Source organism: Eleutherodactylus coqui, chromosome 4 (assembly GCF_035609145.1).
Source record: "Eleutherodactylus coqui strain aEleCoq1 chromosome 4, aEleCoq1.hap1, whole genome shotgun sequence".
NCBI classification, from domain to species: Eukaryota; Metazoa; Chordata; class Amphibia; order Anura; family Eleutherodactylidae; genus Eleutherodactylus; species Eleutherodactylus coqui.
In genome coordinates this window covers 272,251,048-272,275,467 of record NC_089840.1, presented here as the reverse complement: position 1 = coordinate 272,275,467, position 24,420 = coordinate 272,251,048, and the positions used below count along the sequence as shown (strand labels likewise).

The window sequence follows — 24,420 nt, the reverse complement described above, 5'->3', positions numbered from 1 at the left end:
TTTTCCCTCACTGTATACTTATGGTATTTAGCTTATTTAGGAGAATATAGAGGGTAGTGATAATTACACAGTCCTCCCAGCAGGCAAAGATGGTACTGGTTATGTGATGCTGTGCTGATGTATCATGGGATTGCTAGCAGAGCATAGATGAAGAGAAAATATGGAGAATTCTAAATACCATGATGGTGCCTGATAAGTATCAGACAGAAGGCTGCGCTGCATGGAAGTCAGTGCAATGTATATAGGACATTCAGAGTGATAATGAGCTGAGGAGTGCAGGGATGGAAAGCCTGTGATGGAGTGAGCCTTTAATGAGAAAGCTGGAGATGGCCGGATTACAGCCGACCGCAGACATTAGATCTCCACATCTTATCACTATTTTCTGGTTCTGGAGACTTCTGGTTGGAATAAAGAAGCAACAGGTTGGAGTTATACAGGAGACCTGCAGCTATTTGGCCCAGATCACTATTGCTGTCATGTCATTCCGGCTCCTCATACTAATTAATGACTAGAGATGAGCCAGCATGTTCGTCTGAGCTTGATGCTCGTTCGAGCATTAGCATACTCAAAAGTACTCGTTACTTGAGCGAGCACCACGCGGTGTTCGAGAAAATTTCACCCTCTCCTCCCCACATGTTTAGTGGTTATTTTAACCAATGAACATGCCAGGAAGGCTTTGGCACCTCCTGAAATGACGTGCCAACCCTGTGCACGTCTATAGCAGTGATTGACTGGCCGGATCAGGTGACCTAGGATCAAAAAAATTCAGGTCACCTGATGCTCGCCTCACCGGAGGCTAGATTAGCTGAGGGGCAGAGCTGCTGTGAATGAGGGAGAGAGTTAGTGTAGGTTAGAAGGAGCGTTTAGGCAGGGATCCATCTGCAAAGAACCCAGCAGACCTTTTTAGGACTACAACTCCACTTTTGTGCATCATCAGTTTGGCTGCCTGGGACCAGTAGTGCGCACAAAGCATTCACAAGCATCCCGGCTGTATACTGCATACTGTTACCGGTTCTATACAGTGTACTGCTACTGGTGTACACAGACTATAGAGAAACTAACAAAACTCTCACTTTTCATTTTTTTTAGTTGTTTTTGGCTGAAAGCATTTGCACAATAGGCCCAAGTGTGTGTCCTGTTGATCCGCACTATATAACAAGACTGTACACATTTTACACTGTCTATTTTTGGCCTAAACCGTACGTAAAATACCCTTAGTGTGTGTCCTCTCGATGCGCACTATATAACAAGACTGTAGACATTTTACACTGTCTATTTTTGAATTTTAGAATGAATTGTCCTGGTTTGGCCACTCTAATTTCTTCATAGTACATGCTGTCTTTCCTTGGGGCACTGGTTAAAAAGCCCCTCGGGGAGAGGCAGGGCTGGGACAGGTGGTAGCTTGCCTGTCGGTGGACCGCCACCTGATCGCATTAAGCAAGTTCGAGCTCTATGTTAAAAAAATATTTCAGGGGTTCATCTGCACTCTGGGTAAAAAAATCTTTTTTTTTAGAATGAGTTGTTGAATTGTGGAGATGAGTAGAAGTACTGGCATCTGAGTCCCCTTTATGGCCACATTTGTGGCTCATGAAGTTTTGTAACGGAGGTGGCATGGGTTGGAATTATGATCATATATTAATTTATTAGCAATTCTCATCAGCATTGTGGGCTATCACCCACAATTTTCAAAGAGGGTCGCTGCCAGGCCTTGCCAACCCTCTGCAGTGTGTGTCTCCTGTTCCTCCTCATCCAATACGCACTTATAAATAGACATGAGGGTGGTGTGGCTATCAAGCGACCATGTGGCATGAGGACAGCTGAACGCTGCACAGGGAAAAATTTCAGTATGCTGTGGACTACTGAGTAGGCGAAGGGGTGCGCCTAACCCCGTCCGGGATGGGGACAGCTGGACGCTGCACTGGGAAAATGTTCAGTACGCTGTGCATGCAGGCTCGTGCCTGCCTTCTGGGGGGATTGGACAGCAATGCCAGCATGTAACACAGGAGAAGAGGCAGTGTTGTCACCCACAGGCGGTGATTGGCCTTCATTCCACCTAGTGTGGTGATTAGCTAAGATGTGCCAGCGCATGTGCCTTGCTGATTATGGTCTGGCACAACTAAATTGTTAGGGGGGGTGACCACCAGGCTCTTGCCCACAATTTGGCTTAATAGTGTGACCTGGGAGCCTCAGATGCACCCATGCATGCTGCCCCTGCGGTTCCCTATCCATTTCTGTGGTGTTTCCATCAGTTTCTGAGGTTTTCAAGTGAATCACCCCCCCCCCCCCCTATGCAGAGCATCGGTCACCTTGAAAAATGCTGGAGTCTCCCATGGACGTCAGTGGGGTTCATTACTCAAAACGAGCTCTCGAGCATTACAAAACGTTTGGCTTGAGTAACGAGCACCCGAGCATTTTGGTGCTCGCACATCTCTATGAATGACCTTTTCTGGCCATATAAAACCTCCCACACGACTTCTCCAACTGTGTGATGACTTTTACAATATTTATTTCCCAGCTGGTGAATCCGGATGAAGATCTGCCCCATATTGATGCTACAGAGACACATGTGAGGGGGGATCCGCCGTGTAAGAAGGGGATTCCTACAGATGACCCCCCAGGTGAGTGACCACTAAATGCAGAGAACATCCCAGATTCTTCTCAGTCGCTAACAACAACAGTTCTGTTCTTTAAGCTCTGTGCTGTCGGGTCTTCAGCCGTACATCCCTCTATTCAGCTACAATACAAGTAAACCAGGGATGAAAGTGTATTACTATTATAGGGGATAACACTGCGGGGCGTTTAAAGGAGAACTGAACTTTCAAAAAGCTTTGGACACAAAAAGTTTTCATTGTTGGGGGGGCCGGTGATGAGACCCCAACTAATCACTAAACTGAAGGGGCATAAGCATTCATCTAAGCACTGTGACCAATTAGTCATTTCTGCCTTTCTTCTGGCACTGCGCATCTATCGGAGACCTAACTGCTTTTACCAGCTCACATCTCTCCCACTTAGTTTGCAAATCCTGAGTTGTTCCTCTGAGGCTCTCCAACTCACATCCACACAAGTCCAGCCGCAGGTCTGCTCTGCTACAGCTCCACTAGCTCAATCTCTCTCTTCCCTGCACTCTCTGAAGCTGCCAAGTCCCACCAGAGCCCGGGAACAAGATCTCTCTTTAGCTCCTTAGTACACAGGCCTTTAACCAATCAGGGTGCAGATCAGGTCCTGTCAGTTCATAACAACAAGAAAGATCAGAGTGAACAAAGTCATGTGACCTCTCACTGAAGGTCCTGCCTGGCGGGAACATAAGGTACAGAAATAATAAATATGTATATTATAGTACATGGATGTTTAACCCTTTACACAATGCTTGTCAATCACAGCTGGAGGTGCACACCAGTTGGCTGAGCACGTCTGCCCCTTCGTTTTAGCAAGTGGAAGGAGTTTCAGTTCCTGATGCCCCTGAACAAAACTTCTAATATGTCACTGTGATTGTCAAGTTTTTTGAAAGTTTAGTTAGCCTTTAACCCCTTCCCGCTACAGGACATAACTGTACTTTCTGGCAGAGGGGTACTTAATGCAACAGGACATACAGTTATGCCCTGGGGATGTTGTGCTATCATAACAGGTCTCGCACTATCCGGCAGCATGAGCCGGCTGTCACCGATAGCCAACCCCCACTGCAATAGCGAGGATGCATCGTGACAGTGACTCCTGCTGTTAACCCCTTCCCTGCCGCAATCCCTCTGTTCAGTAACCAGACAACCCCTTTAATTAAAATCTCTTTTGAGATGCCACTGCGAGAAGTCAAATGACTGCCCATACAACCCTGCCATTTTTCTTTACTTTCTGGCATGAGACAGTACTTTATTATGTACGTTTTATATCGGTAACAAACAAAAAATTTTAACCATACACACATTTATCCAACGGTTACATGAAATACACCTGTGTGAAGGTGAATAATTCTACTACTAGTGTATATATTACTGAGATCTATTCCCCTTGGTGATGTTTGTTTATTGTAGTGCTTTTACCTTACCTATCTTATATTAAGTAAAGGTTATATCCCACTGATTGACACGGACAGCGAGCAGCCTGAGTATACGGCTCTGTGAATGGGCCCTTCAGATTGTATTTTCAAAAATAATAAAATTAGATTTATTCTTGGCAGAGGATTGTAGCGGGAGCCCAGAGGGATGTCTGATATCTTCAGATGATCAAAGTATTACCCAAGATGCATATGAAGAGCCTGCCATTATCCCAGATATGCCATCAGCTCTTCACAGCAAAGATCCATCATCTGATCATTTTGAGCTGATCCTATCTTCTGATTCATCACAGACTGCAAAGCAAAATAAAATTTATAAAAAGAATGTTGAACATGAAAGAGTTCGCAGACGAAAAAAGCCATATTCATGTTCAGAGTGTGGGAAGGATTTTAATCAAAAATCACACCTTGTTACACATCAGAGAATTCACACAGGGAAGAAGCCATTTTTATGTTTAGAATGTGGTAAATGTTTTAACCAAAAAGCGCATCTTGTTACACACAAGCAAATTCACACAGGGGAGAAAGAATTTTCATGCTCAGAATGTGGGAAATGTTTTAACCAGAAGGCATGTCTCATTATACATCAGAGAATTCATACAGGGGAGAAGCCATTTTCATGTTCAGAATGTGGGAAATCTTTTAACAAGAAATCAGTTCTTGTTACACATCAGAAAATTCACACAGGGAAGAAGCCATTTTCATGTTCAGAATGTGGGAAGGGTTTTAACCGTAAATCATTTCTTGTTACACATCAGAGAATTCACACAGGGGAGAAACAATTTTCATGTTCAGAATGTGGGAAATGTTTTAACCTGAAATCATGTCTTGTTGTACATCAGAGAATTCACACAGGGGAGAAGCCATTTTCATGTTCAGAATGTGGGAAATCTTTTAACCAGAAAGCACATCTGGTTTCACATGAGCTAATTCACACAGGAGAGAAACAATTTTCATGCTCAGACTGTGAGAAATGTTTTAAACATAAATCCCACCTTCTTACACATCAGAGAACTCACACAGGGGAAAAGCCGTTTTCATGCGCAGAATGTGGGAAATGTTTTAACCAGAAAATATGTCTTGTAAAACATCAGAGAACTCACACAGGGGAGAAGCCATTTTCATGTTCAGAATGTGGGAAATCTTTTAACCAGAAAACTGGTCTTGTTATACATCAGAGAACTCACACAGGGGAGAAGCCGTTCTCATGCTCAGAATGTGAGAAATGTTTCAACTATAAATCACATCTTGCTAGACATCAGAGAATTCACACAGGGGAGAAGCCATTTCCATGTTCAGAATGTGGGAAATGTTTTCTCTATAAATCGCAACTTGTTTCACATCAGAGAGTTCACACAGGGGAAAAGCTGTTTCCATATTCAGAGGGTGGAAACTGTTTTACAGAGAAATCGCATCTTACTAAACATCAGAGAATTCACACAGGGAAGAAACCATTTTCATGTTCATAATGTGGAAAAAGTTTTATTTGGAAATCAAATCTTGTTAATCATCAAAAAATTTACACAAGAGTGAAGCCATAATTATGCACTGGTAATAATTTTTTACCCACAAATCACACCATCTTAAATGTGAATAACTCACAGGGAAACAGCCATTTTCTATGTTTTAACACTTGATAAATGGTATAAAAAAAATCCAGCATTTAAAATCAAAGTCACATGTCATACAAGAGAAAGCAATTCAGTTTCAGGCAGCCATTCAGGATAAGCTACCATGTGTATACATGAGGAATAACACTATTTCTGACCATTTTATATATCATTTATCATTAGATTTACCTTCTGCCATCTATCATTTTTAAGGTACCTTTACAAGGGCTGATAGTTGCCCAAATAATCGCTAAAATTAGTGATTTCGGCATGAACAGAGACAGGACAACAAGCTAGAAGTCACTCGGTTGTCCCTATTCGTTCCATTTCAGCTAGCTGAAGAGGAAAAGCTGCTGAGTGACATCTCCCTGAGTGTAAACAGGAATCGTTCAGTGTTTAAGTGACTGGATGGGCTGTTGGGCGCACGACAGTCATCCAGTATAAAGAGGCCTTTAGTCTTCCAAGAGCTGGTGGGCATAGATTAGCTGATATGATATCATCATACTCTGTACACATAGGAGAGCAGGATCTCCTCTCTAAAATGCCCCTCTATAATGCAGATAATTATGAGGGTGTGCTACAAAGAGATAGAGAAGTACTGAGCAGTATAGACGTAATTTCAGTAGTTTTAATGAAGGAAATCACTTAATATTAGCTGTAGCAGCACATCCGTTCCAGTATTTTTGCCGCACTCATTCCCCCATTCTATGGGCAGAATGAGACAACATTCACTCCGACTTCCTGTGTTCTGTCTTGGTATTAGTTACTACAGACAGAATTTACTGGAGAACAGGCAGTGGACAGCAAAGTAGAGGGAAGGGAAACCACTAGTGGCCAGCACTTTACATAAAATGAGGTTTTTGTGCTGATAAAAAGCACTACAGTGATTTGCACTTTTGCCAGTCATCACATTGCCTATCACGTAAGCTCAAGTTGTTCGAAGTTCAACGATCATTTAAGAAATGTTTGTTATTACCAATCAATGTCTTTTATCCAAATAGGAAATAGGAAACAGATATCACATCTACATAGCAGCCATGTGCATAGAATATCTCACATTAATATATATAACTGCATCTCAGAGCTTTTCAGCCGTTGTTAATAAAGGTTTGCTTGTAAACCTTCCATGCTTGTATTTGGGCTGATCTTCCTGTATTCTTTACCCGTTAAAGGGGTTGTACCGCGAGCAGATGTCAATGCACTTCTGTATGGCCATATTCATGCACTTTGTAATATACATTGTGCATAAAATATGTGCCATACAGAAGTTATTCACTTACCTCTCTGTGTTGACGACTCCGTCGGCCTGGCGCCGACCAACGATCCACTTCTTACTTCTTCTCTAGTCGCACCTGTGCAGATGGAATCTTTTCGCTCGTGGACGAGCCTCTGAATCGATGTTCTCATGTGCAGGGGGGTGGAGGATGGAAGAGCCAAGAGCAGGAACTGAGCTCCCGCCCCTCTCTGCCTCCTCTCCGCCCCCCTGCACTATTTTCTATGAGGAGGGACGGGGGCGGGGCTAAGTGCCGTGAATTAGCTCCTCCCCCATCCCACCTCTCCTCATTGAAAATAGTGCAGAGGGGCGGAGAGGAGGCAGAGAGGGGCGGGAGCTCAGTTCCTGCTCCTGGCTCTTCCATCCTCCCCCCCCCCCCCCTGCACACAAGGACAGTCCACTCACTCTGATGAGGGTCTCCAGCGCCGGACGGAGCGGTGCACCATGGGAGAAGACCTGCGGCGCCATCTTTGAAAAGAAATTTATCAAAGTACAGAAAACACTGCTGCAGGTAAGTGGCTAGGACTTTTGAAAAAACTTTTAAAGTATATTTTATGCACTTTGATCGGCAAGGAGACTGTGCACAAAAAAATATATACTTTTCCGATGGTACAACCCCCCCCCTTTAACCTATCTCAGCCCTCTGGCGGTGAGCGGGAGCCGGTAGGTGTTATGTGCCTGAATAGTGAGCACAGCATTACACCAAGGATCCCGGACTTTGTGGAATCTGTTAGGACACTTTCTGGGGTTGAAAAAGATCATTTAACCCCTTGAGTGGCACGCCCGGAAATTTTCCGGAACGAGCTCCACTGCCGATAGTGATATAGCCCGGAAGATTTCCGGGCTATGTATCACTATGGGAGCTGCAGAGCACAATCCCACAAGCTGTGGCAGTGTGCTCTGCCTGCACTGTCCCATAGAGAACAAAGCAAGGGCTTTGAAAAACCAGCAGAAGATATTGCCAATCTGCCGGCAATCTCCTGCTTCAGAGTCCTGCTTTGTTTACAGGTTGCCATAGAGACCATCGGCTTGTCAGAAGCAAGCCGATGGTCTCTGTGGCAGGGAGAGCTGGTGCTTGGCTGTCAGAGGGACAGCTAGGTGCTAGCTCTTACAGCAGAGATCAGAGAAAACCCGATCTCTGCTGTGTTAACCTTTTACATGCTGCAGTCTATGTTCTAAGTGGAAGACATTAATTAGAAATGTATCAATTAGCAGAGACAACCGGAACCCCCCACACATATATTAAAGGAGCTAGAAGGACACAGACTACGTATTCATTTCACTTCTTGTATCAGATAGAAGACAAGTCCTTCTGGAACATTTTGTGTCTTATATCAGGGATCTGTATACATGGGTTCTCATGTCCCTCGATCCACCTGTATATGTCGGCCCTGTACACAGCTGGTATATTTGTTCCTCAGGTAAGAGTACTCCCTCTGGGGTTTATGCTGTATACTGCCTGCAGTCTCTCAGTATTATGTTAACCTGCCTCCCTGGTGGAGTTTTCTCACATCATCCATCTGTATAAGGCTGCACATCCTTCCTGCTGAGGTAAGTAAAGCTAGATTCTCTTACAATAGATCCATGTACACGTGCCATCTGAGCCTGTGCTGGTCTGCGCTCTCTCATAGCTGGCGGGCAGAACTCAATGACATCACAAGATCAGTCTGTTATATTATTACATGGATTTTATGGTTTAGATTTTCATGTGTTTCTTATATCAGCCTGTGCAAACACGTTAGAATATATATGCAGATACTGGTATATCTTCCTTCTTAGTGGAATACTAGCACCTAAATAGTTAACTCGTTCATGTTGTGCACGCGCTCGGCTCCGCTCCTCCGTCTCGCACGCGCTCGGCTCCGCTTCTCCGTCTCGCACAGGCGCTCGGCTCCGCTCCTCCGTCTCGCACAGGCGCTCGGCTCCACTCCTCCGTCTCGCACGCGCTCTGCTCCGCTTCTCCGTCTCGCACACGCGCTTGGCTCCGCTCCTCCGTCTCGCACGCGCTCTGCTCCGCTTCTCCGTCTCGCACACGCTCGGCTCCCCTCCTCCGTCTCGCACACGCTCGGCTCCCCTCCTCCGTCTCGCACACGCTCGGCTCCCCTCCTCTGTCTCGCACACGCTCGGCTCCTCCGTCTCACACACGCTCAGTTCTGCTCCTCCGTCTCACGCACGCTCGGCTCTGCTCCTCCGTCTCGCGCACGATCGGCTCCTCCGTCTCGCGCGCGCTCGGCTCCTCCGTCTCGCGCGCGCTCGGCTCCTCCGTCTCGCGCGCGCTCGGCTCCGCTCCCCCGTCTCGCACGCGCTCGGCTCCGCTCCCCCGTCTCGCACGCGCTCGGCTCCGCTCCCCCGTCTCGCACGCGCTCGGCTCCGCTCCCCCGTCTCGCACGCGCTCGGCTCCGCTCCCCCGTCTCGCACGCGCTCGGCTCCGCTCCCCCGTCTCGCACGCGCTCGGCTCCGCTCCTCCGTCTCACACACGCTCGGCTCCGCTCCGCTCCATCCACTCTCTGAATACATCCTGATGGGACACACAAACTGCAGGTCACACAGCAGAGTCCTGCATCCACTGAGCGGAGAGACCTGGTCATGTGACCCCTTGTCTCCTCCCACACACTGATCACATGACGGTGACATCATCACAGGTCCTGTAAGCACAGAACAACCCCACGGCTCCTGTCCGGCTGCAGGTGGTGGTATGTGGGGTCTCCAGCACTGGGGGGATCATTAACCCTTCCATAAACGTTGTTAGAAGCCGCTCTCTTACTGGCGCTCAGACCCCTCAGGCTGCTGTCGCCGCGGCGTTGGGGGCGTTCATGGTTCTCATCTCTCTGCTCTGTTTTTGGAGGAGGGAAAATGAAATAAAAGTGAAAGAAACGGATCCATATTTTTCTTAGTTGATTTTAATGGGGTTATAAAAAACACAAAGCAAGTGGAGAGACTTCAATGACGTTGGTGCCCATTGGTAGCCAGCGGCAAGGACATCTTACATTTCCCGGGCTCCCCGACTCCTGCACGTGTGTCCAGCATTTTGCCGGTGGGCATATGCTCAGAAGGTGAGGAAACTCCGTGGAGAAGGTTCGCGTCGGGGTTCAAGTGCGGAGGCCTCCGATAAGAAGTTTCACCGATGCAATCAGTTAGGGGAGATTAAACTTCAACTTTTATTTGTAACTTTTACGTGATCACCATTAGCCATTGGACAACGGAGATCATGTGACTGGCGACCACTCACTGCGGCCCTCAGTCACTGCTCCAGGCTTTCGGGTACCTTTGGTAGCCAAGATCAAGGAGATTTTAAATTTCCTGTGCTCTCTCCAGCTTCTGCGCTTGCGTCCACCATTTTGGGTGCATTTGTGGGGGAACGTTCACAGATAAATCTGGGAGCCTTAGGTACGAATTTCATTTTCCCTCATGGATACGATGAGAATAGAGATGAGTGAGCGTACTCGTCCGAACTTGATACTCGTTCGAGTATTAGGGTACTCGAGATGCTCGTTACTCGAGACGAACACCATGCGGTGCTCGAGTCAATTTCATTTCCCTTCCCCGCATGTTTAGCTACATTTTCTAGGCAATAGACATGCAGGGAAGGCTTCCTGTTGTGACGTGCCAGCCCTCTGCCCGCTAACAGCAGTGAGTGGCTGGCAGGATCAGGTGAAGTTGCCGCAGTTATTAGCACTGTCCACTGGCTTTATAGCTTTCTGCCCCTGTGCAGAGCGTCGCACAATACCCTTACCTTTTGGGATTTGAGATAGCCGCATTTACCAGCACCATCCACTCGCTTTCTAGTCTTCTCCCACTCCATATAGCCTTTCTATTATCTCTGTGAGCGGTAAATGACCCCTCGGTATCAGCGCAAGACAGCAGTTTAATTTTTTCCAGTCACAGCATAGAGCCTCCGGCATTTACTAGTCTCTCAGTGCTATACAGTGGGGTAATTTATTTTGTCCCAGCTCTATTCTTAATCTGACATGATGAGGAGTAGGGGTAAGGGTCGAGGACATGGATGCGGGCGTCCAAGTGAGGGTGTGGGCGCAGGCCGAGGTCCTGGGCGGGGTGCATCACAGCCGGCTGCTGCGGGATTAGGAGAGAGGCAAGTCCATACGCTCCCCAGCTTCATATCACAATTTGCGGGTCTGCGTGGTAGTCCTTTAATACAAGAAGAACAGTGCAAGCAGGTCTTGTCGTGGATGGCAGATAACGCATCCAGCAATGTATAAAACACCCAGTCTTCTACGCAGTCCACTACTCCCGGCCTATGGACTGCATCTCTGAATCCTCTAGCTGCTCCTTCTTCCTCCCAGCCTCGTTACCCCAGGAAAATGACATCATCTGAGCAGGCAGACTCCCAGGAACTGTTCTCGGGTCCCTGCCTTGAGTGGGAAAAAACGGTTCCTCTCTCACCTAAGGAGTTTGTCGTGACTGATGCCCAACCTTTGGAAAGTTCCCAGAGTCCGGGTGATGAGGCTGGAGACTTCCGGCAACTGTCTCAAGAGCTTTCAGTGGGTGAGGAGGACAATGATGATGAGACACAGTTGTCTATCAGTAAGGTAGTAGTAAGGGCAGTAAGTCCGAGGGAGGAGCGCACAGAGGATTCGGAGTGGCTGGACTGATCCCACCTGGTTTGCTAAGCCAACTGAGGACAGGTCTTCAGAGGGCGAGGCAAGTGCAGCAGCAGGACAGGTTGGAAGAGGCAGTGGGGTGGCCAGGGGTAGAGGCAGGGCCAGAGCGAAGAATCCCCCAACTGTTTCCCACAGCACCCCCTCGCGCCAAGCCTCCGTGCAGAGGCCAAGGTGCTCAAAGGTGTGGATGTTTTTAGTGAGAGCGCAGACGACTGACGAACAGTGGTGTGCAACCTGTGTCGCACCAAGATCAGCCAGGGAGCCACCACTACCAGCCTCACCACCACCAGCATGCGCAGGCATATGATGGCTAAGCACCCCACAAGGTGCCTCTTCCCCTGTGCCACAACCTGCCACACAGATCGAATCCCCCTCCCAGGACGCGGGCACGAGCGCCTCCCAGCCTGCACCCACACCCTCACCTCCATGGTCCCACAGGGCCCCGAGCAATGTCTCCCAGCGCAGCGTTCAGCTGTCGCTAACACAAGTGTTGGAGCAAAAGCAGAAATATGCCGCCACCCACGTGCATGCACAAGCTTTAAATGTGCACATTGCCAAATTAATCAGCCTGGAGATGCTGCTGTACAGGCTTGTGGAAAAGGAGACTTTCAAAAAAATGATGTCGGCGGCGGTCCCGCGCTACTCGGTCCCCAGTCACCACTATTTTTCCTGGTGTGCCATCCCACTTTGTAAGAAATCTTACTTTTTTGTATAGTGTGCTCTGTCTGCAATTTTCCAGGGGAGTAAAAGTCACAAATTTTTTGCTGGGGTCTGTAGTTGATCCAATGCCCCACGTTGGCCGCCAAAAATGTTAGTGCAAACCCATAATTGCTATACGATAGGCTATTGGGGTCCAAATTCAATTGTTTAGAGCAGGGGTCCCCAACTCCAGTCCTCAGGGACCACCAACAGGTCATGTTTTCAGGATCTCCTATAGTAAGAACACCTGTGGGAATGTCTGAGGCGCCGACAATAATTACATCACCTGTGCAATACTGAGGAAATCCAGAAAACATGAACTGTTGGCGGTCCCTGAGGACTGGAGTTGGGGAAGCCTGGTTTAGAGGTAAGCTTGTTAGGTCCAGGAGACCAAAGTGTTGTCCGCTCTCCTGATTCTGCTTCTTCCAGCAGCCACGGAGTTACTGTGTCCAGCTCCTCCACCCAGCTGGTAACCATTGATAATGAAGCTCCCATATAAACCCTGCAGTATGCATGCTCTATGCCTGCTGTTGATGTAATTTCCTGTATGTTCGAATGCAAGCTACTAGCTCACTGGTTTGGTCTTCATGTCTGTGTTATGTTTGTTGTGTGTTCCAAACCAGCTTATTCTGTATCTTAGCGTGTCCCCAGCTTCTTCTGTGTTCCTCTGCTGGGTTTTGTTTCATTTGTCCTTTCTCTGTGTATGTTTTCTGTTCTGGACTTTTTCTGGTTTCCATGTTACATTCCCTTATGGCCCTGTAGATCAAATCTCAGCCGCCCAGAATGTGAAACACAGATAAGTGGTCACTAAGGAGTTAAATACAGTTGATTTTTTTTTTTTTCCAGAAGACTCCATTACTATCTAGCTATGAACAGCGTGCGCTCTAGAACATGCTGGAAAATCCAGAAAACAAAAAGAAACACATTTGGCTACTGGGTTGGGGCCCTTTTACACGGGACGATCATTGTTCAGATTCTCGCTGGATCGTAGGAATCCAAACAATAATAATAATATTCTTTATTTATATAGCGCCAACATATTCTGCAGCGCTTACAAAATAGGGGGAGCAGAAACAGAACCACAGTTACATGTAGTAATCAGTTGATGGAGATAGTAGGGGTGAGGGTCCTGCACCAACGAGCTTAGATACTACAAGTAATGGGGTGATACAGAAGGTAAGGGGCTGGAGATGTGCATGGTATGGTGAGGTGGAGAGTGAGGGATGCTATATACAGACAATCGTCAGACTGAAGCCGTGTGGTGGCTGAATCGGTATGACTGCAGGTGTCAGTTGATTATGGCTAGCAAGGATTGCAGGGAGCATGTTATCAGGTGGAGTACAGAAGGGTTTGGTTTAGGAGATATGGTATGCCTCCCTGAAGAGGTGCGTTTTTAGAGCATGCCTGAAGTTGTGTGTATCAGGGATTTTTCAGATAGTTTTGGGTAGCGCATTCCAGAGGACTGGTGCTGCTCTGGAGAAGTCTTGGAAGTGGGAATGTGAGGTTTGAGTTAAAGGGGGCTTAATCTGATTTTGTTAGTGGAGGGCGCGGGCTGGGTGGTGGATTGAGATGAGGGAAGCAGTGTAGGGTGGAGCAGTGCTGTTGAGGGCTTTGTTGATGAGGATAGTGAGTTTGAATTGAATTCTATATTTGACGGGCAGCCAGTGCAGTTACTGGCACAGGGCAGACATGCCCAAGTAGCGACTGGACAGGAAGATGAGCCTAGCTACAGCATTCAGGATGGATTGGGGAGGGTAGAGTCTGGTGCAGGGGAGGCAGATCAGCAGCGAGTTGCAATAATCAAGCTGAGAGTGGATGAGGGCAATAGTGAGTGTTTTTAGCGTGTCCTTGGTAAGAAAAGGGCAGATTCTTGCGATGTTCTTGAGGTGCAGCTGACATGTTCGGGTAAGCGATTGGAGAGATCGTAGTCAAGCATAACTCCAAGGCAGCGGGCGTGCTGGGAGTTATGGTGGTGCCACATACTGCGATGGAAATGTCAGGAGATCGGTTAGTAGAGGATAGAAACGCCAGCAGGTCAGTTTTTCAGAGGTTCAATTTTAGGTAGAGAGAGGACATAATATTAGAGACAGAGGACAGACAGTCAGTGGTGTTCTGAAGGAATCATTCAGAGATGTCATGGGAAGAGGTGTATAACTGGGTGTCATCAGTAAAGAGATGTACTGGAAGCCAAATCTGACAATTTCTCCAATAGGGGCTATGTTGATGGAGAAAAGGTGGGGGCTGAGGACCGATTCCTGGGGAGCCACAACAACAAGGTGAAGAAGGGGGGGGGGTGGAGCCTGCAAATGATATACTGAGTCAGCGGTCAGATAGATAGGAGACGAACCAGGAGAGAGCAGTGTCTTTATTCCAATAGAGCAAAGCATATTAAGCAGGAGTTTGTGGTCAACAGTGTCAAATGCTGCATAGAGATCGAGGAGGATCAGTAGGGAGTAGTCACTCTCCGATTTAGCCATCAGGAGGTCATTTGACACTGTAGTAAGAGCGGTTTCTGTTGAGTTTAGTGGGTGGAAGCTGGACTGTAGGGGGTCAAGAAGAGAGTTTTCTGATAGATAGCTTATAAGGTGGGAGTAGTCTAAGCATTCTAATAGTTTGGAGATAAAGGGGAGATTTGAGATAGGTCAGTAGTTGGCAGCATTGGTCAAGTTAAGAGTTGGTTTATTTAGCAGTGGGGATATGCTTGCATGTTTAAATGAGGATGGGAAAATGCTCACTGGTCAGAGAGAGTTTGAATATAGTGATGAGGTGGAAGATGACCACCAGGAAGAGGGATTGGAGAAGCTGTGAGGGAAAAGGGTCGCTAGCACAGGTGGTGGGACAAGCAGAGGAAAGCAATCTGGAGACTTCTTCCTCTATGTGTGAACATACTATAAAAGGGGTTTTACGAGCAAACACTGTTGATGACCTCTCCGGATTGGTCATGAATAGTTGATTGCCAGGGATCCACCACTCAGGATTCCTTGCAATCAGTTGATCATCTGGTCTGCTGTCAGTGGAATGGGGCTGGACGCCTGGCCCGGCTGCATTGATTGCTGGCCAGGCGATCAGCTGAGCAGCAGATCCATGAGGATCAATTATTGATGACCTATCCTGATGATGATTACTTAATAGTATTTGCCTGGAAAACCCCTTTGATATCTCCGCACACAGTTCACCTTATTATCTCCAGTAATTGTATTATTACAGAGGATTTTGTATGCTGTTACATTGTCTCATCCTCGCTCCATTCAGGATCCTCGGCTGATATCTTCTATATCTGATAATGTTCCTGATTGACCCGACAAGGATGGATAGGAACCAGGACAAGATGGCGGAGAGTATATTCACCCTCACCCTAGAGATACTCTTCCGGCTTACAGGAGAGGTGAGAGATTCTGGGGATGACGTCAGGTTACATCATTATTATGTGTGTAAAAGTTGACCTGACCGCCTCGTAGCTTGGCAGATGCAACCTCACTGACAGTATCGCCATTCTTGTTGTATCTCTTCTCGCCTCTGTTGCCCCCATACAGGCTATCCTTAGATTCAAGTTCCAGCTCCTTGAATATGCCAAGTGGATGGTGGTCTCTACTCACTGTCGACTCAAAAAATGTATACGTTAAGTGTGTGGAAACCCACAGCTAAATGTTTCTATAAGTATGTTTCCAAGTTTGTTTTTTTTTGTCGGACACAAAAGGCTAATTGGCTGCGCTGTTAAATTCCATAATAAAATGTATGGAAACCTGTTTCTTGCTAAACATATTCAAACGTATGCATTGCTTGACTAGGTTTAGCGCACTATAGTCTACGGGTCAGTTAAACGCTACGCTTTCATCTGTTTTCCGCTGCGGCGGTCGCGTGTTGTTAACATGATGTCATCACTGCAGGCGATTAAACAAAGTCCAGCGGGTAGAATCTTAATGGCGGCATTAGATCAAATACAGAAGGCTTGTTTTATTTAATTTCTCTGCATTGCTCAGTTTTTTTATCATTAAAGGGGTTGTCCCGCGCCGAAACGGGTTTTTTTTTTTTTCAACCCCCCCCCCCGTTCGGCGCGAGACAACCCCGATGCAGGGAAGTAAAGAAAGCTTACCGGAGCGCTTACCTTAATCCCCGCGCTCCGGTGACTTCAATACTTACCGCTGAAGATGGCCGCCGGGATCCTCTGTCTCCGTGGACCGCAGCTCTTCTGTGCGGTCCATTGCCGATTCCAGCCTCCTGATTGGCTGGAATCGGCACGTGACGGGGCGGAGCTACACGGAGCCGCTCTCTGGCACGAGCGGCTCCATAGAAGACTGCAGAAGACCCGGACTGCGCAAGCGCGGCTAATTTGGCCATCGGAGGGCGAAAATTAGTCGGCTCCATGGGAACGAGGACGCTAGCAACGGAGCAGGTAAGTAAAAAACTTTTTATAACTTCTGTATGGCTCATAATTAATGCACAATGTATATTACAAAGTGCATTATTATGGCCATACAGAAGTGTATAGACCCACTTGCTGCCGCGGGACAACCCCTTTAAATTGAACAACCCCTCTAATAACAGATGATATGATGGGAGAGATGAAGGACTCTGGATATGTCTGCAGGGATATTTATGGATGTATCTCCCCATAAACAGGATTACACGGTAGTGAAGAAGACTTCTAGTGATGGCTGTCAGGCCCCGGTGTCTAATGGATGGGGAAGACCCCTGAGCCCAATCACAGGGCCTCCACCTCACCCCCTGATACTGAAGGAGATCAATGAGCAGAAGATCCTAGAACTCACCAACAAGATGATTGAGCTGCTGACTGGAGAGGTGATGCTGCTGGGAATGCTGGGACATTATACAGTAACACTATGGCGGTATAACGTGTCTGGGTGATGACCGTATCATTGTGTTGTCAGGTTCCTATAAGGTGTCAGGACATCACTGTCTATTTCTCCATGGAGGAGTGGGAGTATTTAGAAGGACACCAGGATCTGTACAAGGACGTCATGATGGAGGACCACCAGCCCCCCCCATCACCAGGTAATAGACAGGACTAAATCCACACGGCCTTTATTATTTGTATGGAGAGAATGAATTCAGTGTCTGTCTGTGTTTTCTGCAGGTAGATCCAATAAGAGAAGAGCAGCGGAGAGATGTCCCCGTCCTCTTCTTCCACAGGATGATCAGGTAGAAGGACATAAAGTTCCCGTCTTCAGTACTGCGGCCGTGAATGTCTTGTTTTATCTAATAGTATTATAGGATTTATGATTGTTTAAAGGGAATGCTTAATCAGAAAATGACCTCTTGTATAAATCAAGTTTTATGTTAAAGGGCTACTATGGCAAAAACACATTTTTCCATTCCTGCCCCCTCATCTGATTGCCTGTCACACTCTGGAGGTCGACTCTGTATATTGCAGCCACTTCCATGCAGTGCAGCCTCCTGTCGGATACTCATCAGGCATCATCTAGATGGTGAAATTTTTGCTTTCACATCAATTCTATGATTCATCACCGTAGCATTAGCTAGAGCCTGTACCATTTCTGCCTGCTCGGTGGGCCGTTCAATTTAACATTATCTACTATATTTTTATAAATAAGCTAAAGCCCATAAATATACAGTCAGTAGGATGAGCTGTGATCTCTTCCACTAGAACTGTATTCCAAGAGCTGTGTGCCGGCTAAATGAGTGCATGAGTGGGTGATATCAACGCTAGTTGTACTCATACAGAGCGTTTAGACAGACAGATCCCCCTCACTTCTTGCTCAGTTCTTCACATAGAAGCGTTTAGACGCAGCGAGAAGTGAGCAAATCAGCGCAGATTTTTAAGCTGGTTGACAGTGAGTGATAAATGAATAGTGTTGCTCTCCGGCACTTGCAGCGTGTAGGATGATGATAATTGTGGTATATGAAATAAAATACTGTCACAGCGGCGATCACCACAGCTCTTATGGTAGTAACATCTGTAGTGGAGACCAACACATTGTATGGCATTGTAGATAATGTGATCTGTCGTCACGCCAGTGCTATATAGCACAATAGTTAGGTGAGAAGAGTCAGTGATACACCGAGGCCAGGGGGTATGAAAATATTAAAATAAACCTTTAATATAATTTCATCACAGCAAGTAAAACGGCATTGGTCTCAGCATAGGGTGACACTGGGCAGCATTTCTCCACAGACATTAGATTGGCAGATCAAATCATTTGCATGGAGGATGGCCGAGGATGTTTGGGAGAGATGAGGCGGCAATATCACCATTTGTATACCGGGGGCATTCTGACCTTTGTCAATCTACAACACAGCCTTTCTGTTACCAGTGTTAGACAGATCTCGGCCCCGGCTGCTATGCTGTCTCAGTCACTCAGGAGCACTTCACTAGGCCTCTGTCTCTTCTGAGATGTCACTAGGCCTCTGTCTCTTCTGGGACGTCACTAGGCCTCTGTCTCTTCTGGGACGTCACTAGGCCTCTGTCTCTTCTGGGACGTCACTAGGCCTCTGTCTCTTCTGGGACGTCACTAGGCCTCTGTCTCTTCTGGGACGTCACTAGGCCTCTGTCTCTTCTGGGACGTCACTATGTCTCTGTCTCTTCTGGGACATCACTAGGCCTCTGTCACTTCTAGACTGGCTATCAGGCACCTTTACGCTTTACCTTCCATGTACAGAATCACCGTCGGGGATGAACATTTGAAAAGGAGCTTTGGTCCTTCCCTCTCTACAGCTCTCACCCGCTCTGCGATCTGTCTCACGTTGTCTCCTCAGTCTGCCACAGCTCTCCGACAACTCCTTACTTTAGCGCTGTATGACGCCAACTTACTGTTTTCCACTCACCACTGACTCTCTGACTTTTTCCTCCGACTGTCTGAATGAAACTTGCCTGCTCTCTCCAACCGCCCTCTCTAAACTGACACTTCCTTTTGTGTCCTCCTGCATGGACATCATTTTAGTTTTTACTTGAGTGTATTCATGAAGAAAAAAGAAATGCCACAGGAGATGCAGGAGGATAAAACGAACCCACCACAAAATACTATCTGCCTAACTCAGGAGGCAGTGCAGAGCTGGTTAAAAAAGATTAAAATCGACAAATCGCCGGGCCAAGATGGAATACATCCAAGAGTTCTATGGGAACTATGTGGCATGATAGGCAGACCACTATTTCTTATACTTAGGGACACTGTTGAGACCAGGGTTGGACCATTCATTGGCGTGTGGCCAATGTGGTTCCAATATACAAAAAGTGGTCAAGAAGGCAGCCTGGTAACTACAGGCCGATAAGTCTCACTTCAATAATAATTGGAAAAATATTCGAGGGGTCTCAGAGAGATGCTATTATGGAATACTTCAAGGAGAACAATGGTAAAACTCCTCATCAGCGTGGGTTCATGAGGGGTCGATCATCTCAGACCAATCTGATCAGCTTTTATGATGAAGTAAGTTCTAGGTTGGTCATGGGAGAGTGTATTGATCTTGTATATCTGGATTTTTCTAAAACATTTGACGCCATGTTGCATACTAGGTTGATATATAAAATGAAACAGCTCAGACTGGGCAAAAACGTGTGTATCTGGGTAAAGAACTGGCTTGGATATAGAAAGCAAAGGGTGGTAATAAATGGTTTGTGCTCTGATTGGGCCACTGTTGCTAGTGGGGGTCACAGGGTTCAGTATTAGGTCCCATTCTGTTCAATATATTAACGACCTGATAGAATGACTGCACAGTAAAATATTGATAATTGCAGATTATACAAAATTATACAACATAATTAATGCAACGGAGGACAATGTGCGGCTACAAACGGACCTAGATAAGCGGGGAGCTTGGGGAGAAAAATAGGCAAATGAAGTTCAATGTTGATAAATGTAAGGTTCTGCACATGGGCAGGAGAAATGGATGTCACCAATATAACACTAAATGGGGTACTGCTAGGGAAAAGTGAGAGGGAGAAAGACTTGGGGTTACTAGTTGACTGTAGACTTAACTGGAGCAACCAACGGCAGCCGACAGCAGGAAGCTGTCATGTCCACTGCCCCTGTGGTTTTAATCCCCAGGGCGACCGTGTTTTTACGGCTCTGGGGATTAAAGCCGACAAAGCCAGGACGTAAAACTATTATGGGCCGGTCACTAGGGGGTTAAAAAATAAAAGCTGAAAAGTTGTGATTGCATTTGTATTTCTCTCATTTTTTATTGTTCACTGATTTTGTTATTAAAGTCCCTAAATAATGTCTAGTTCCACAAATTAATTTCAGATGTCACATAATTAGTTGAATACGGTTCCCCTTTGTGGAATCCAAGTTTCACATGATGTCAGCATAACTACAGGAGTTCTGAAAGGCCCCTGAGTCTGCGACATGAAGACCAAGGAGCTCTACAAACAGATAATGCTTGAGTAATATAAGAATATCCAAAACTGTGAACATCGCGCTGAGTGCCATGAAATCCCTTACAACACAATGGAAAGAATATGGCACAACCACAAACCTGGGAAGGGAAGAAGTCCACCAAACCTCACAGACTGGACAAGGAGGGCATTAATCAGACATTCAACAAAAACACCAACTATAACATTGAAGGCCTGTTAGAGATCCACAGCAGAGATGGAAGCGTATACTTCACAGAGGAGATGGAAGTGACACTATACATTAAATACCTCACAGAAGTGATGGAAATTCCTGCCCATAGGACACTATGAGCCGGATAACTCAGAGGCGATGGATATGATATATTTGTCTATTGGACCACTATAAGCCATACACTCTACATAGTGCTGCTTTATAGAAGAGCACCTAGAAAAGAGCCATTGCTTAAAGAGAAACATAAGAAAACCTGTTTGGAGTTTGAAAACAGCATGTGGAAGACTCCCCAAACACATGGGAGAAGGTTCTCTCACTAAAACTAAACTTTTTGGCCATCACGGAAAACGTTATGTGTGGCACAAACCCAACTTTTCACACCATTTCCATTCACCATTCTTACAGAGAAGCGCAATAGTGGCAGCATCATGGGACTGTGGGTACTCACGAGCTAAAACCGCTCCCTTCCCAATAAATGACACTACGACAAAAGCTGGCTTTTAAAATGGGATAGGTCACAGCTTTATTAATAAACTAATTTATACCATTTACTTTTAACTTTCAAAACCCATCCTTTCTATGCTTTCATATTAACTTTATATTGAGTCCAACTGAAAAAATGAAGGCGTAAGAAAGTCCTATACCAACTGGGCTTGAAAAAAACAACTTCGCCTCACCATCGCTGGCATGGAAAGAAAACTTCCCGCCACAAAGGATGTGGCATACTGTCTACGCTGCACTCCGCCCCACCAATCTATCCTGCAACCGTGACAAGAAAACCTCTAAACCTTTCCACCGGCATGTATCAGGAGAATGACATTTTTTGGGGTCCACCTGCTGATTCCTAAAACTTCTTGTAGCAGTTGTGACGCTCCAGGGGGTTTAAACACCAGGCAAACAACAAAAGTCCGTTCGTGTTGGTTTATTCACACGAGAGGTTATAACAAACAGCTGGTATCCCACTAAAAGAGGAAGAAATCAAAAGTCCTTCAAATTCAATGCAGTAAGTACTAGTCCATAGCAATAAACAGTATCACAGTGGTAGTTCTGTTTCAGGCAACTTTTACCAGCTCGAAGGGGAGCCCCCTTGGTAGCAACCTCTTAGCAGACTTGTGAGTAGCTTCCTCTAGTCAGTAGTAGCAGGGACAGGGATCTCATCAGCCTCCTGGGAAGACAAACTCCTGTTTTAGTCTTCCACAGTGCACATGTCTGAAGCTCTCAGACACACACACACCACTTCCTGCTCTGTAGACTGACTCCTTTTATATCTAGCAGGTGCCTGAGCTCCACCTGGTTCCCTGGCTCAGGTGAAAACCTGTACTGGAGAGAGGATGCGAGGCCTACATCACCGAGTTGAGCAACCTCTGCGACACATATCTTCCATTCCTGACTTCTCCTCTCACCCTGCTACACAGTCCGGACCACTGCAGGCCTCTGATCCCATGCCATCGCATTACAGCATTCTAAACCTATCTCGTTTAGATGTACTCCATCCCCCCTAATCGTACACCCCTCTCTGCTCTCTAGCTCCCAATGTCGCACTGCCACTCCCCCCCTAACAACGAAACAAACTTAGAAATTTTAAAATTAACCTCTTTTCTCACTCTGTCTACCGCCTTCAGATCTCTAGCTTCTCTCCAAACCCTCCGTCTTACTATATTTGACCATACTATAAACACCCTATCGAAAAGCTCCTTGAAGTGCATCAAATCCTGCTTAATTAAAGCCAAGAGTTTGCCGACTTTTACCTTCCCAAGGTCATTTCCACCAGCATGTATCAGGAGAATGACATTCTTAGGGGTCCACCTGCTAATTCTTAAAACTTCTTGTAGCAGCCCGGACCACTGCAGGCCCCTGATCCCGTGCCACCGCACTACAGCATTCTTTAATCCTAAATTCCTCCCGATAGGTTGTGCACTCGCTCTTTTCTCTGCCCAATAAATGAACAACTGTCTCGCCAGACACACGTTCCATTCTCTTCCGGCTGTAACAAAAACCCAAAAATCGGGCAAAACATCTCCCCATAACTGACCGGGAACGGTCAAAGGAGGTATAAGAAACCGAGGCTTGCTCTTTAGAAAAACTGTCATTCAAGGATTTGCCCGCCAGAAAAGATAAGGGGTGAATCAATCTAAACTTTCCAGGTTCCTTCTTTTGTACCAAACTCAAAGGAGAAACATGCAAATTAGTGTACGGCGGCTCCTGAAATCTCCCTCCTCTCTTCCCCACCGGGCCAGGGCTCAAGTGCGCTGGGGAGGGTTCTAATGCCTCTGTGGCCTATCCCACATTTCTCCTCTGACATCTCCAGGCTGTGTTCCTCCGCCTTTTCCCACTGCCCGACACTGCACCTCCTTTTGGACTTCTTCCCACCACCGATGGATATCGCTGCCCGGATCTAGGATAAAAGGTTTTCCATTTCTTCTTTCCTCTTCCAGTTGTTCTTTTCTCTCTTCTTCTTTCCAATAAATGGCACGCTCCTCCTCTTCCTTTCTTTCTACATCAAACCCCACCTACCCTCAGTCGCACCTAATCTACTCCCATCCTAACCGCACCCTCCAGTTTCCAGCAGCTTCATTAACCATTTTGCTGCTATCAGGAAGGAAAGATGGATGGCAGTAAATACAGGGTAATTCTAAAGGAAAATCTTTAGTCTGACAAAGATGTGAGACTGGGACAGAGAATCATCTTCCGTCAGGACAAGGACTCTAAGTATACTGCTAAAGCTACACTGGAGTGGTCTAAGGGGAAACATGGAAATGTCTAGGAATAGTCTATTCACAGCCCAGACCTCAATCCAACTGGGAGTCTGTGACCTGATGTGAAGACCGCTCTCTATCAATGCCTCCCATCTTACTTGAAGAGGTTCGAACCTGGAAGGATATGCAAACATCCCCATGTCCAGCTGTGCTAAGCTAATAGAGACCTGCCCTAAGAGCCTCCCATCTGTTATTGTGACAAATGGGGGCTCCACACGGTGAGGACTTTGAGGGGGTGAATACTTTCCTGTATTAAAGATCACTGCTCTTTTTCCTTTATCATTGTTGGGTCACTGTAAAAAATATTTTACTACTTCAAAGTAGTTGGCATGTGGGGTAAAGCAAAGAGCAAGAACCCCCCAGAAATCCATCTTCATTCCTGGTGATAATGGAACAAAACAGAAAAAACATCAAGGGAGGGGAATACTGTCCCAAAGAGCTGTAACTGGTGAAACTCCTATCTCTGCAGCAAAGGTAAGATGGCCGCCCTCACGGTCATGTACAGGCAATAAAAAATGTAAAAAAAAAATCTATTATTAAGCTATTAAACCCAGATTAGAAAAATGGGAGAGATTTCGCTATCTTGTTTGATTTAGTAGAAAAAAGTTTTGCTGAAGCATTCCGCTGAAAGGCCACATCAGGTAACCATTTTTTTTATTCATTATGGAACTCGTCCCCAGTATATATGTCAGCTAGTATTACCTTGTTCAGTTATTCTTTTCTCTCTGAAAATTCCTGGAGTTCCTCCCTTCAGATGGGTCATGTGACCTCATTGTGACCGTCTGGGTATTACTTGTCTCTGTGACTCCTGAAGAGAACAATCCCAGTCCCCAGGACTTCCTGTAGGATGAAACTCCATGGACTGTACTACA

The 24,420-nt window shown here is 46.4% G+C and overlaps 1 protein-coding gene and 1 pseudogene across 1 annotated transcript; both read left to right on the top strand.

Moving 5' to 3' along the window:
* The window catches only part of LOC136626703 (zinc finger protein 729-like), a 122,470-nt pseudogene that overhangs the window by 55,601 nt on the left and 42,449 nt on the right, over positions 1-24,420 (top strand).
* LOC136624461 (gastrula zinc finger protein XlCGF66.1-like) lies at positions 15,506-23,943 on the top strand. The gene is made up of 5 exons (XM_066598440.1): positions 15,506-15,634; positions 16,870-17,049; positions 17,139-17,262; positions 17,345-17,409; positions 23,870-23,943. Exons 1-5 carry the CDS (start codon positions 15,533-15,535, stop codon positions 23,870-23,872), a joined length of 474 nt encoding a protein of 157 aa, XP_066454537.1. The 5' UTR covers positions 15,506-15,532; the 3' UTR covers positions 23,873-23,943.

What these genes read in the sequence shown, in the direction of transcription:
- LOC136624461 (XM_066598440.1), top strand. Translation starts at nt 15,533, where the DNA reads ATGTTCCTGATTGACCCGACAAGGATGGATAGGAACCAGGACAAGATG. An exon ending in TCTTCCGGCTTACAGGAGAG is followed by an intron (nt 15,635 to 16,869) that starts GTGAGAGATTCT and finishes CCCCATAAACAG; the next exon opens with GATTACACGGTAGTGAAGAA. An exon ending in TTGAGCTGCTGACTGGAGAG is followed by an intron (nt 17,050 to 17,138) that starts GTGATGCTGCTG and finishes TTGTGTTGTCAG; the next exon opens with GTTCCTATAAGGTGTCAGGA.